Here is a 15,432-nt window from a genome sequence, read left to right as displayed (position 1 = left end):
TAAATCTAGCCTATGTTATTATACATAATAAAAATGAATGTATCCGAAAGAAGAAATTTAGTATGACTTGGAATTCTGGTGAATTTCATCTGGGATAGAAGCTTTGGATAATGGCAGAGGACGATGTTGGGATTGCTGCTTACAGATTGTATATGTCACATGTTGAACTTAAATTCTTACTGTTTATAGCAAATTACTATTTACAGTATGTGTGTTATGCATTAATCATAAAATAATTTTCAAAATATAGTTTTGGGTAACAGGGAAAACATCTCAAATGCCAAAACAAAGCAAAATACACATAAGCGGTAACAACATCATCAACAACTACCATCATCTGCAGAGTTCACCTCTTCTTTTTAAATGTTGAATTTGCTGAGATAGTTTGAATGCCTTTCAAATCTACCATTATTACATTTACTGTTGGAAAAAAATCATGTTTATATTTATACCTCTCAGTGAATTTTGGATGCCTTATTAATGTCCTTTGTTTGTTAGTTTGTTTCTAGTTCTTTTTGTTCTGAGTGGCTATGTATCTGTGACCCCAATTCATGAATTCATGGATATACATGAGGAAGGGACATGTAGACTTGTCATTTAAGATTCTTTTAGAAATTGTTGGGTTTCTGTGATTAGTCACATAATCTGATAGTTTGCCTTGGAGAAAGAAAAAAATTATAATTAAAATATGGGATGAAAACAGGAAATAGAGCCTTTTAGATTCTTTATTTTTGGTCTTTCATTTATTAAAACAAATAAATTTAGTTTTGCAGGGAGAATGAATGTGGGCGGTGTGTCTTTAAGGTATTAGAATTGCTGTCTACAGATTAAGCAGTAGTTATAGACAGTATTTGCAGTATATTAGGGGTGGAAAGGGAAAGGCCATCATAATATTTTGTATAGTGACAGATTTGATATAGTTACATTAAAATACTACTTTTTAAAGATGGTCATTTATTATTAAACTTAAAAAATGGCTCGAAGACAAAATCACTGATGTTCATGTCTGTGGTAAATAGTCATTGAGATCTGGAAGTATATAGCATTTAATAACAAGTAAAGTATTACATTACTAGTAAATAGGATTGACACAGAATATGCAAGTAGTAAATCAAGTCATTACCTGTAATTTCATCTAGCATACTGTATATATGAATTTGTAAATGCTGGTGCAAAATGATACTATAGTTTCCCTAACATCGTAGTCTTCTAAGCATTTGTTGAAATTCTGAGTATATTGTTAGTTAGCATTTGATACTCTGAAATTTTGGACATTTGACCCGAGTAATTGATATTCAGGACAGCTTTTATATGCTAATGTTGTTGGTCTAATTACTAAGCCATATTATTTTACTTTTCAAGCCCATGTAAGGTAACAGTAGAGCTTTAAAATTATAAACAGTCACTACTCCGTATAGGGGTGATGCTGTCCATGTAACTTTGATATGGTTTGATTTGAAGCCATTTTCCTTTTGATTCTGTACTCTCCATATTATTTATGAGAACATAAAATTGCACATGAAGAATTACAAAGGTGGCCTTATCTGAAGAATCTTAGCATTTTTCTTTTGTATCCCAACATGTTGAACACCTAAAATAGTGAACTTTATAGATCACAAAAACAACCCTGGCTTTGCTGTGAAGTTCAGTGAGTATTTTCTCTGTCATTCCTTAAGTGAAAAACAGGAAACCAGTACTGGAAAGAAATTTGAAACCTTGGGTAATTTCTTCAGTTTCCCTCAGTTCTACTTTGGGTAAATGCCCACCAGCCTTTAAAATGATAGGAATTCAGTATTAGTCTGAAATAGCAAAACATTTGCTATTTCATTGTGTTTTGCCTGAAAATGTTTAGTTAGAAACAGCTTAGTATTTTCTATATTTGTATAAATATAAAATGGTTGTTGGAGCTTCGCAAGTCATAGATGTGTGCCATGACCATATGTTTGTTTTTAATACTAATTTATATTTTTAAAATACTTCGTTTTCGTTAGAAAAAAGAGCTAGCTGATGAATTTTTGGAAATTGAAGGTTTGCTGTTTTCCAAGTCTCAGGCTGTGTTTTGTAGTAAATCAGAATCTGGTTGATTTTGAAATATGAAATATGTTATTCTGAAGTTATACTTCATAAACTTTAGAGTCAAGCATTTTATCATATTGTTACTATTTGGTGGCATTGTTGCCTTAAAACCTTGAAAAGGGTCTATTTTTAAGTTTTTTCAAAAGAATCATTGCTTTATTATTGAATAATACAATTCCTGAATAATTTCTATAATATAAACTATTATTGTATGTTTATGAAATATTTATGAATCTATAAAAACCTTTCTTTTCAAGATGGGTCATATTAAAACAAAACAAAAAAAAGGTCAGTTTTATTTGGATATTAGACCACAGTTCTCCAAAGAAAGATTCTTAAGAGTAAACTTTTTTCAGCTGAGAATATATAAAATTAGAATTCAGGATTATATTTAGACCCTTACCCTTTAATTCATGGTTAACAAAATTTATCTTTTTCAGACAGCAAATGGCTACATCTTGTTTTTTCACATTATATCTACAAGAGGGGACAAGTACCTTTATGAACCTGTCTATCCCAAGTAAGTTGTTGTCTATCATTCTTTTAATATTAGTATATTTTACATTCAGAAAAACATAGTTTTGGGTTGTCTGAAGTGATTAAAATAAAGCTAACCCAGCATTTCCAAATAAATTGTTTAAAAATTACTAAGTCTTTATAGTTATTTCTTGAATTAAGAGTTCTGTCATTAAATATGTCTTGTAATCTTGGATGAAGGTACTATATTCCTTCTTGGATATATTCAAAATGACTGTAAACATACTCCAGAGTCTAGAGTTTCCAAGTCTTTATTAGGGAGGACCTGAGAGAGCATGAGGGGAAGAGGGGAAGTGCTGGGAAACTGCAGGCTCTTTTGCCTGTGTGTTTTTGTGTATGTGTAGGGAAGAAATGCACCCCAAACAGTGGTTGCCTCTTTTGGTTAAAATTTAGAAGAACAAGGACTTTTGCTTTTTTAAACCTGATGTATTTCTATATGTTTTGCCTTGGTTTTTTCTCTATACATGCTTTACATTTGAAAAAAATACAGTTTTAAAGCATGACTTTTTTTTAAAAGGGCAAGCTGTTAAAACTGGATGAAAATATAAATGAATATCACATTTCTAGATGGTGGAAGAAGGCCAAAGCTTAATTGGTATATAAGAAATTTAAGTGAAAAATAGATTTCATTATATGAAAAGTTTAAATTGCTAAAAATTAAGAGAGACAACAACATTAATCGACCAAAAAAATTTTCAGTTAATGGGGCTGAGGCTTGTTATTTTTATATAAAGAGGTTATATAAATTGTGAAGAAACAGATGAAGACTCCAACAGATAAACAGGTAAAAGACATTAAAGGAGAAATCTTATAAGAGCAGATATAATAATTAACAAACACAGGGAAAATGGTTCATGCCCAATAGTAACTGAACCAAAACAAAACATTAAATACAACAAAAATTTTTTTTTAAATATACATTTTAATATATAAAAATAGGATTAAACAATTTTTAAGTTATTGCTAGGGGAGGTGTAGTGAAACTTACATTTTTGGATTCTTCTGGTAGTAATTATGCGCTATGATACTGTTTATAATAGGAAAAGTGATAGAACACATTGAAATATACAGTGATAGGAGAATGGTTACTAAGTTAACTGTGGTACATCCTTTTCCTAAAACAATATGCAGTTATTAAATATTATGTCTTAGAAAAATGAACCTGAAAACCTGATCATATTACAGTGTTGCGTGAAGAAACAAGTCACAGAAAATTATATCTGTAATATGACCACAACTATGTAAAACAAAAAAATTCATCTAAAGAAACTGAGCTAGAAAAACATAATACAAATATTTATAGTAATTGCTTCTGCAGTGATTTTTCCCCTTTCAACTCTTGAATTTTCCAAAATCTTTGATAATGTACTTTTAATGTGGTAGGAAAAAAAAAAAAATCAATGTATTTGAAAAAACTGAAAAAGAAACCCATGGTTTCCCAAAACTGGAACCTTGACAGTTTGTTTAAGTGACATTTGCTAATATTCTTCAGAATACATTTTGGGAAAGGCTAACCTAGGCCATGTAGAATGTAGGTCAGAGTCCTACATCATAAATTCTAAGGGACTACCTGGATTTTTTTGATTTTATAGCCAGTTGTTTTTGTAGTACATACAGTGTTAACTGAGGTGGTAGTTAAGTTTTGGGAATCTTTTGTACTGTCAGAATTCTCTAATGATGAGATTTAATTTAACTTTGTTATTTGTCAGTAAAAAATTTTAATGTAAGAACACTTTGCATGTAAATTGTACTGTTTAAAATAGTATGGAGAATATGCATGATAACGTGATGTATTTGGAAATTTTAAGTTCATTTTTTGAATAATATAAATCTTACTATTTTTCATTGTAAGTGATAATTTGATGAGCCATTTGAAGAACTGTCTAAAATTTCATTTGCTTGTGCGTTTTGAGCTGCCACATATAACTTCTTTTCACCACTTGATTTATAGACTTGCTCATTAAATGAAAAGCGGCAACCAGAATCAACTGAATTTAACTTGATTAATTTATAGTACCGTGAGTGGGCAGGGTAGGAGAATAACTTGAAACAGTGAAAAAATACTATTTTCTTTATTTCAGCTCACAAACATTCATTACATAAGTTTACAGTGTTTCTGGAAAGTATTTTGAGACACACTTTCTGTGTTCCAGAGTTTTTTAAGCAGCTTCTTACCGTCTGGTTGTAACACTCGAGGGGTGCTACTTACTGCACATAACTAAGTCATCCTGACAGTGCGTGACTTGCTGTGTTTGACTGTGAATGAATGTTAGACTAGAGAACGAAACAAAGAGCATTATTTTTTTTCCATTTGGGGGTTCTTCCCTGTAGTTAAGATTTTTGGTTCCGATACCTGGGCTCAGTAAAAGGTACGTCCCTTAGAGCAGTCTGAATAGGAATTAAGGGGATAGGTTTTGGAGTCAGATAGGCCTGGAAAAGAATGTCAGCTCTGCCATTTTTCACCTGTATGACTTTCATCATGTTATTTAATACCGCTAAATCTCAGTTTCCTCATCGGTAGAACAGGATAGCAGTAGTAATTATGTCATAGGATTAATGAGGTCAAGCATGTTAAATGCTTAGATAAGTGCCTGGCTCTTAGAAAAATTAATAAAGAACAGCTGCCGTTATTTATTTATTGTTGTTTGTTAGGTGCTGTTGAGTCAATTCCAACTCCTGGGGACCCCATGTGACCGAATACAGCTGCCCTATAGTGTTTGCTAGGCTGTAATCTTTATTTGAGCTGATTGCCAAGTGTTTCTTGCGCAGTACCACTGGGTGGGTTCGAACCACCAGCCTCGTTCACCTAAAAGCCCAGCACTTAGCTGTTGTGCCACCAGGGCTCCTAATTATTTATTGCTAGTATATTTTTCCTTCATCACATTTTTGCTTCTGTTTTTTAAGATTTTAAGTGGTATTTTAAAAATACGTATATTTGACTTCATAATGTACCTCTTTGTCAGAGTTTCAACTTCAAATCACTGCTGCATAAAACCAAGCAAAATCTCTCATGTGGGAACAGTTTTGCAGAGCAGATTAGAGTCGGTCTGTTGTGTATTGGTGTGCTGGACGACTTCCTACTTGGGTTACTTAGTCTAGTAAGTTACTCAGCCTTTCTGTCGAACTTATTTGTAACATGAGAATAATACATTCTTCCTCAGTTGTTAATATTGTATGAACTCAAGTGTTTAAAACCTAAATAATGACGGTTTATATAAAGCCTCGAGGAGAGTAAAAACAACGTTTGGTTTTGACAGTGGTGTTATCAGTATTATTGTCAACCTTTCTGTATGTAGTTCAAGATACTAAACTTTTTTTTAATGCTTATTTTATCCTTATAACAATCTATTAGGGTATAATTACTACACAGACTGCGGCACAGAGAGGTTAAGTAACTCACCCATAGTCACGTGCTGGTACAGCCACGACTCAGACATAAGTGCTATAGTGCCAAAGTGTGTGTCTTAATCACTAATACTATACCGCCTCAACCTTGTTCATTCCCTGTCCAGTCATCTACTAACTTGGGATTTATTTAGGGAGTTGAAAAAAAAAGGAGAAATGACTTGGAGTGGTTTATAAGTTACAACCAAAAACCAAACCCATTGCCTTCAAGTTGATTCCAATTCCTGGCGACCCTATAGGACACAGTGGAACTGCCCTATGGGGCTCCCAAGGCTGTAAATATTTACGGAAGCAGACTGCCACATCTTCCCACGGAACGGCTGATGGGTCAGAACCGCTGACCTTTTGGTTAGCAGCCAAGCATTTAACCACTGCACCACCAGGCCTCCTTGGTTTATAATACCCAGTGTCCTGAAAAATAGAGGGAGCATAATTGAGACCAGTGTTTGTCCTCCTCTCCTCCATTTTAGAAACACAGTTGTCTCTTGTTTCTCTTTCTAAATCTTTTGAGTTCATCTTATGTGTTTTTCTAGAGTATCTCAACTGGCCTGTATTGTGTGACATCTTAACCTCAGACTGCACGTCATTTTCCATTATGCTCTGTCTGAGAACACAGGTTGGATGCCCCATGATCTTACATAGTTTCCACATAGTTGTTTCCAGCATCCTTCCTGTAGTCAGTCTTCAGCAAGGTGGCAGTCTTATTAAATGACTGTGCCTCAAAGGTCACTTATTCTAGGGTGAATGAATTTTTTACTTCTTTTTCTTTTTTAATCTTTTGTATAGGTCCCATTCTGTATTAAAATACTTCTTTGTGTTAATTACACAAACTAGGGGACAGACTAGTTGAAGTTCTTCTTGACTTTTCCTCAGTGTCTTGGAACTTGTGAAATTAATGAAGGAGATTGTGCTAGGGATAAATCAGAAATAATTTATGTTTAACTGTGTATTCCTTTGTTTATGCTTAAATATGAGTTTAGTATATCTTGGATTTGAAAACCATGCTTAATTTCATCATAATGAAAACAATTTCAGTATGTCATCATCATTTGTATGTCTTTGAAAGCAGAGATTTTTTTTCCTTATTCTTTCTATCCTTTCACCCCTACTGTGAACCTCATTTTGTTAGAGGCCAACCTAATTGAGGCCAAGGTTCTCAAATGTTATTGTACTGAAATTCAGAACATTTAATTATCAAAATTTAGAGACATAGGTGTTATCTTCCTCATTGAATAACCACTCCAACAAAACAACTATCAAAGCTTATTAGCCTTCGTCTTCCCCCTACTCCAAAATATATTTCATTAGGTTGTGAAACTTCTTACCAATGTGCTATTAGTGATTTAGTGCTGGCTGAGAAGGAAGAAGCGAATAACTAATTGAGGTTAGCAATTTGTAGCCTTAGCACAATTTATCCCTTCAAACACCCAGCTCCCTACATTAAGTGATAGAAACATCTACTAAATTACATCAAATTTAGGAGAAAAAAGAGGTCTGAATTATTTACCAAAGGGAAGGTTGCTCTCAACATCTTTTTTCTTTTTGCTAAAGTTATATGTAACCTTTAGCTATTGAACTTTGCAATTTTATGCAGCCAGTAGCCTGCATCACAGTTGCATGAGCAGTTACTAACAGGACTGATGATGATGTTGCTAGATAGGTTCTGGGCTATGAAAACTGCCCTGTTTGTTGGCTACACCTCTCAGGATGGCCCTTGAATGCTAAGAATGATAGATTTATTTAAAAATCTGCCCAGTCAAGAGAGCCCTGCACATTGTTTCTATCAGACTGAAAGCAATTCTGAATGTCTGATAATTTAAGGGAGAGGCAATTTTTCTTTTTTTATATAAAAGATCCAGTGGTAAGGGTACTATCTCCCTCAGAAAACTTCTGAAAATTCTGTTCTTATCCATTCATCTGTTCATTTAAGAATTGAATTTTCTTGTGCTCCAGGCACTGTTGTAGATGCTGGGGGTGAGGTGAACAAAATTGACAAAAAACCCTACTCATAAAGAATGAAAAATAAATAAGTAAAATGCACTACAAATTAGATGATTTGTTCTGTGGAGAAAAATAAAGCAAGGAAAGGGGATAGGGAATGGGGACACAACTTGAAATAGAATGGTTCGGGCCTTCACTGTGAGGATGACATTTGAAAAGGTCCCAAGGAGGCAGCAGAATAGACACGTAGCTGAAGAGTAGTCTGTTGTTGTTGTTAGGTGCCAATGAGTTGGTTCTAATTCATAGCGACCCTACGTACAGCACAATGAAACACTGCCCAGTCCTGTGCCATTCTCACAATGCTTATTAAGCTTGAGGCCATTGTTGCAGCCACTGTGTCAGTCCATCTCTTTGAGGGTCTTCCTCTTTTTCACTGACCCTCTACCAAGTGAAGAGTATTCTAGATTGATGAAAATTAGCAGATAAGGTTGTTAAAAAGATTATTGTGAATACATTTTAGGTCCTATCTGATAATTTTTAACTAGACAGAAGGGCTTTTTTTATTAAGTGTAAAAATAAAAAATTACACTGTAATATTTAAGTAACTTAATGCTGGGAAAGGATTTAATATCTTCTTTTAGTTTCACCTTGTAGAAATCTGTAGTCAGTTCCCTTTTTCTTACGGAAAAATGGTACTACCATTTACTTGAGAATTTATTCACTCTTGGCACTCATGAACTCTTAATAGCTAATCACTAGTCTGTATCATTGGCTTCCATTGCATTGGGCAAATCTGCCACAAAAGATCTCTTTCAACTGTTAAAAAGCAAAGATGTCATTTTGAGGACTAAGGTGTGCCTGACCCAAGCCCTGGTGTTTTCAGTCAACTGATATGCATGTGAAAGCTGGATAGTGAATAAGGAAGACCGAAGAAGAATTGATGCCTTTGAATTATGGTGTTGGCAAAGAATATTGAATATACTGTGGACTACCAGAAGAATGAACAAATCTGTCTTGGAAGAAGTACAGCCAGAAGCAAGGATGGCAAGAGTTCGTCTCACATACTTTGGACATGTTATGAGGAGGGACCAGTACCTGGAGAAGGACACGATGATTGGTAACATAGAGGGTCAACGAAGAAGAGGAAGACCCTCAAAAAGATGGATTGACACAGTGGGCTTAAGCATAACAATGATTGTGAGGATGGTGCAGGACCAGGCAGTGTTTCGTTCTGTTGTATGTAGGGTCACTGGGAGTTGGAATCAACTCAGCGGCACCTAAGAAAAGTCTGTATCACGTCTCTACCTTTTGTGTATCTCTCATGCCTTTTCCCTCCTAATTCCTAACACTATGTTAATTTGAGTTTTGTCACTTTTCTCCTGAATTATTGTAATATCTTCTTAATCTGTCTTTACAGGAATTTTTCCTGTGATCAATTTTTGGCACATAAAGTTACTTGCCATTTCCCTACATAAAAATTTTCAGTAGCTTTCCTTAGCTTTCAGAATTAGTTATGTTGCTTGTTTTCTTTGAGTGTTTTTTATCTGAAAAATGGAGTTAATGTTATCTACATCATAAATTGTCATTAAGTTTACATCAGCACCCTAAATTACTACATAGCACATAAAACAAAGCTTTAGTGTTCCCTAGGGTTTTGGCCTGACTTCTTTTCTGCATGTTCTTCCTGGCTTTAACTATTCCGTATATATGGATTATGTCCAGATGGATTTCTTTAATCTACTACCACTTTCTTGACCTTCAGGCCCACCTTTCCAAGATAAATCCACTTTGACGTCCTTATCGGCCACCTTAAATCCATTATGTCTAAAACCTAACTAATTTCGCCCCTACCAAGCCAATCATGGGCTATTGCTATTTCTTTTATAAACTTTATTGAAGTTACTATCATCTTTTAAATAATTGTATAAACTATGAAGCCTTGGATTCTTTATTTTCTCAGTCTCCATATTGTTTGGTGATGAAGTTGTATTGATTTGTCGTGTTTATCCAGTCTCTGTAGAATTCATCCACATTTATTTTGCTGTCACTGATCTTATTAGGAGCCTTTATGACCCCCCCCCCGCCCCCGCCTACTGAAATGGCTTAGTTAACTAGCTCAGTTCTCTTCCTCTACTCTCCCTGCCTTACTTAGCAGTCCATCTTTGGCACTGATGTCAGATTTATTTTTCAAAACTGGAGACCTGATGGTGAGTTTTTCTTTTCTCATAAACTGTTGGTGCTCTCCCATCTCCAAGAAATTAAGTCTAAGCTCTTTAGCCTGGCAGTTAGAGCCTACTTTTCTCCTGTCTCTAGCACATGGAGTCTACCATTCCTTACCAGTGCTGTGTAATTTAATGCCTCTGTTCATTTGCTGTTCGCTCTACTTGGTACGCCTCTCCCACTATCTTCTTTCTGGATGTAAGAAAGCCGTCTGCCTTAGTTTTCAGCTTGAGGTCAAACATCTTATCTACAGAGTTTATCCTTTCAATTTTCCTGTCTTCCCTTGTATCCAAGAAATAGCTGATCCCTCACTTATACTCTCATAGCACTTAAAAAATTTACACTGGTAATGTATGAATATATTCTTATTTTGAAAAAAATCAAGCAATGAGATGTATATACAGAGTAAAGAGTGAAATTGTGAACCATGTCTGCTTTTTTAGATTCCAGTCCCGTTTCACTCCCAAGTTGGGTTTGTATCTCTTGGGTAAATAAATACCCAGGAGTATGATTGCTGGATCATATCACATGTTTACTAATTTCAGATTAAATATTGGACATTGTATTACATTATCAAGTGTCTAGAATTTGTTCCCTTTCTTTAGAGACTGTTGAACTTTGTTTTGAGCCACAATCAGGTCAGTTAGATATCTTCTTGATCCTTTCGAGGATTGTTTGTAAATGGTTTTTTAGGGTGGATTTAACCTTTACTCTTTCCTAACTCGGGCTGACTGCTGGAGTGTGGTTGTTCTGAAGTCTCTACTGAATGCCCTGGGTCTTTAACCAGGCTTCTCCACTTTAGCTGGTCAGAACTGGGTGTCTCCCAGCACTGTAGGCACTCTAGAAGCTGTTCATCCTTAAACCCTGGTAATTGTTCTTTGCCTGGCCTCATGAGGTTTCACCATATGTCTGTCTGCCTAGTTTGGTATTGAGCAAAGACTCAAAGGGAACCCCTGCAGTTCCTAGAATTCCTTCTCTGCTTAGCTCCCCCCTCTCTGATACTCTTGTGTGACATTTGGAACCTAGGGTTTGTGGTACTCTGAGCCACAAATTGCAGCTGCTTCGACTTTCTTGAACTTAGCTCTTTTTCTCCTCAACTTAGCGAGACTGCCATACTGTGCTTGGATACCCTCACCCTACGTGGCATTCTGGAAAGTGAGTTGTGCAGAAAACTTGATTTGTTTCCCTTTACCCAGAGTCGGTCTTATGCTGCTGGTTATCCAGTGTCTGAATATGACACGTATCATGTCCAGTGTTCTTGTTTCTGTTGGGAGGGCTAGTTTGGTACCAGTTACTTACTCTATTAGTAGAATACTAAAATGAACCCCTGTGTGCCCATCAGGTGTCCCTGGGTGGCACAAATAGTTAAGCATTCGGCTAACCAGCCAAAAGGTTGGTGGTTCATATCTACTCAGAGGTGTCTCAGAAGAGAGGTCTGGTGACTTACTTCCCAAAGGTGATAGGCATTGAAAGCCCTGTGGAGCACAGTTATACTCCGAAACACATGGGGTCGCCATGAGTCGGGATCAGATCGGTGGCAGCTTGGTCTGGTATGTGCCTATCACTCAGCTTGACCAGTGTTCAATCTTTTTCCACTGAAGTATATTTAAGCACATTTAAGATATCGTCATTGTGAGTGAGGAAATCCTTGGTGGTGTAGTGGTTAAGCACTACGGCTGCTAACCAAAAGACCAGCAGTTCAAACCCACCAGGCGCTCCTTGGAAGCCCAATCGGGCAGTTCTGCTCTGTCCTTTAGGGTCCCTATAGTCGGAATCAACTCGATGGCAATGGGTTTATTGTGAATGAGGATGATACAGGTCCAGGCACTGTTTTGTTCTCTTGTACATAGGGTTGCTATGAGTGGGAACCAAGTCAACAGCACCTAACAACTACAAAGATATCATTATTTCAGTTTTATCCAGACATATTTTCATTCTTACAGATATTCTAGTAAATGGTTGTGTTGTCTGCAAATAATGAAATATGAGGTGTGGAGTTTGAGGAAAGAAACAATTCTGATTATTCCTTTTCTTCTCCAAAGTTCTGAACCTTTCCAGGCCTTTGGTTGGAGATCCAAAGCTTCTTGGTCCTAGAGTTCACCCAGGAATGCCAGAAATCCCTAGATCAAGCTTGGCATATTCCAGGATCATCTTAAAATTTAGAAATCTTGAATGGGATTTTCATCATCATCTAACAATTATTGTATGCCTTCTCTCATTTGTCAGACACAATGCTACACCCTGGTGCTGAAGAGGTATAAAATGCTTATGGAAAGAGAAATCTTTAAAGTCAATGGCAATGTAAAGTGACAGATGCCAAGTGAATGAATAAACCCAAAAGTCAGTCTTAACAAGTTTCAGGGGAAGGTGCTCAGTTGTCAGGGAAAGTATTGTAAATAAGGAGATGAGCTATATATACTTGGGAGGCAAGATAGACCTTAGGAAAGTTATGTCGTGTAATTAACTGCACTCTTGAAGTTTCTGTCATCCCCCCCCCCCCAAATCCGTAGGGTATCTGTCACACTGTTCTTTACTTTAGTTGGCACTTAAAATATTTGAAATCTCCTGTACAGTAGAATTTGCTGAAATAAATGCCTGTTGAATTTAATTGAATCGTGACAGTTTTCTGTATCTCCTGGTCTGGCCCTTCAAAGCATACTTGACATGCATTAAGAGCAATCTTTATTGTTGTTGTATTTCTTTTAGACTTGTCTGTAGTTTTTATGATACACTTGATTTTTTATTTTTATCGGTTTGTTGGGAAATTACTTCCTTCTCAAAGATATGGGAAGTTTGACCCGTAGTTGGCCTACCCCATAGGAAGCATTTCATTCTTCATTGTCCTTTGGGAGCTGTTCATTTACCTGAATGCCTCGTTTACCTGAATGCCTTGTCATTCATTAGATTGGAAAGGTGAGGAACTTTAAATTTGTGCAAAATATACTACAAAAAACAAAACTCATAAAACGGCTTACTTTAATTTTCCCTACTTATGGTATTTTTCTTCAATAGTGACCCTATAGGACAGAGTAGAACTGTCCCATAGGGTTTCCAAGGAGTGCCTGGTCGACTTGAACTGCTGACCTTTTGGTTAGCAGCCAAACTCTTAACCACTACGCCATCGGGGTTTCCTATATATATATGTGTGTCTGTGTGTGTGTATACGTACACACAGACACACGCACAGCATTTTAGAGGTGTGTAGAAGAGTATGGCATTTGGGATTATAGAGCCCTGGGCTCCAATCCTGGTTCTACTTTTTACTGGTAATGACTTTGGAAAAATTATTTTTTGAGTTACTTTCTACGCTTTCCAGTCATTTTCTATAAAATGAGAAAAACAACTGTATAGTTATTTGGTTATTAGTAGAGTCTCAATAAGTTACAATTGTTATTGTTATCTAGGTTGATTTTTGAATTGTTAAACTTAATTTTCCTTTACTGGACATTTAAAACAATTTAAGTGTGTTCAGAAGAGAAAGGAATTCTAGCTCACTAAGTATGTGGGTTTGTAATGAGCTAGAATTTGAAGAATGGCAAAACCTTAAGAAAATTGCCAAAAAATACAAGTGCTTAGTTGAAAGCAAGTCTTCAATTGAGTCATGTATCAAATGTAAATAGTCAAAAGCTTGACTGTTCTCAGGAAGTTTGGCAGCAATATTCATTTACACTGTACTTGAAAATTCCAAGTGTCTACAGATGCGGCTTTATTATCATGATAAACTCTTACTGCTATTACTTATATTTGCATTATTTATTTATTTATATTAATATTTATTTACATTAATTAATAAGTTCATTTTATACTAGTATTCAAGCTTGTTTTATATATGTATACATAACATTAAAGCGATAATTTTTTAAAACTTTGGAGTCGTGGTTAAGAGCTTGTCTGCTATCAGAAAGATCACGGTTCAAATCTTCCAGCTGCTCCTTCGAAATCCTATGGGGCATCTCTCCCTTGTCCAGTAGGGTCGCTATGAGTCGGAATCCACTCCACGGCAATGAGTTTGCTTTTTTGTATAGAGAAAAAGACTCCACACCACAGCGATAAAGGTAATTTAGTGTCTCTAGATCCCCCATGATCTCTCAGTTTGTTGTACCGTGGGGACTTGTATGTTGCTGTGATGCAGGAAGCTGTGCTGCCAGTATTCAAATGCAAGCAGAGTCACCCAGCTGAGCTTCCGGACTAAGACAGACTAGGAAGAAGGAACTGGCGGTCTACTACTGAAAAGAATTAGCCAGTGAAAACCGTATGAATAGCAGCGGAACATTGTCTGATATAGTGCTGCAAGATGAGCCCCTCAGATTGGAAGGCACTCAAAATATGACTGGGGAAGAACTGCCTTCTCAAAGTAGAGTAGATTTTAATGCCGTGGGTGGAGAGTCAAGCTTTCAGGACCTTCATTTGCTGATGTGGCACAACTCAAATGAGAAGAAACAAGTGCTGACAGCCATTAATTATTGGAATGTGGAATGTGCGAAGTATGAGTATAGGAAAATTGGAAGTTGTCAGAAATGGAACAGAACACATAAACATCGATATCCTAAGCATTAGTGAGCTGAAATGAACTGGTATTGGCCATTTTGAACCAGACGGTCATATGATCTACTATGCCAGGAATGACAACTTGAAGAGGAATGGCATTGTATTCATTGTCAAAAAGAACATTTCAAGATCAATTCTGAAGTACAACACTGTCAGTGATAGGATAATATCTTTACGCCTACAAGGAAGACCAGTTGCTGCAACTATTATTCAAATTTATGCACCAACCCCTAAGGCCAAAGATGAAGAAATCAAAGATTTTTACCAACTTCTGCAGTCTGAAATTGATCGAACATGCAATCAGGATGCACTGATAATTGCTGGTGATTGAAACGCAAAAGCTGGAAACAAGGAGGACCAGTAGTTGGAAAATACAGCCTTTGTGATAGAAACAATGCTGGAGATCACATGATTGAATTTTGCAAGGCCAGCGACTTCTTCATTGCAAATACCTTTTTTCACCAGCATAAACGGCAGCTATACACATGGAACTCACCAGATGGAATACACAGGAGTCAAATCGACTACATCTATGGAAAGAGATGATGGAAAAGCTCAATACCATCAGTCAGAACGAGGCCAGGGGCCGACTGTGGGATCGGACCATCAATTACTCATATGCAAGTTGAAACTAAAGAAAATAAGAACAAGTCCACAAGATCCAAAGTACGACCTTGAATATATCCCACCTGAATTTGGAGACCA

The 15,432-nt window shown here is 36.2% G+C and overlaps 1 protein-coding gene across 9 annotated transcripts in view; it reads left to right on the top strand.

Annotated features, from left to right (window-relative positions):
• Nucleotides 1-15,432, top strand: part of RIC1 (RIC1 homolog, RAB6A GEF complex partner 1) — a 135,918-nt gene that overhangs the window by 40,048 nt on the left and 80,438 nt on the right. For 7 of the 9 annotated variants that reach the window (XR_010322868.1, XR_010322867.1, XM_064290534.1 and 4 more), the window contains one exon: nucleotides 2,517-2,596. The exons of 1 other annotated variant lie outside the window; for it this stretch is intronic. Coding sequence is in view for 6 of the 8 variants with exons in the window: in XM_064290534.1 (XP_064146604.1) it covers nucleotides 2,517-2,596 (80 nt within the window). In the remaining 2 variants the exon portion in view is untranslated. Of the gene's footprint in view, nucleotides 1-2,516; nucleotides 2,597-12,221; nucleotides 12,435-15,432 lie in introns of those variants that run through there. One more of the 9 variants, XM_023545282.2, reaches the window with a different exon arrangement.

This window comes from Loxodonta africana, chromosome 9 (assembly GCF_030014295.1).
Source record: "Loxodonta africana isolate mLoxAfr1 chromosome 9, mLoxAfr1.hap2, whole genome shotgun sequence".
NCBI lineage: Eukaryota > Metazoa > Chordata > Mammalia > Proboscidea > Elephantidae > Loxodonta > Loxodonta africana.
Note: the sequence above shows the minus strand (reverse complement) of the source record. Positions and strands in the feature narration are given on the sequence as shown.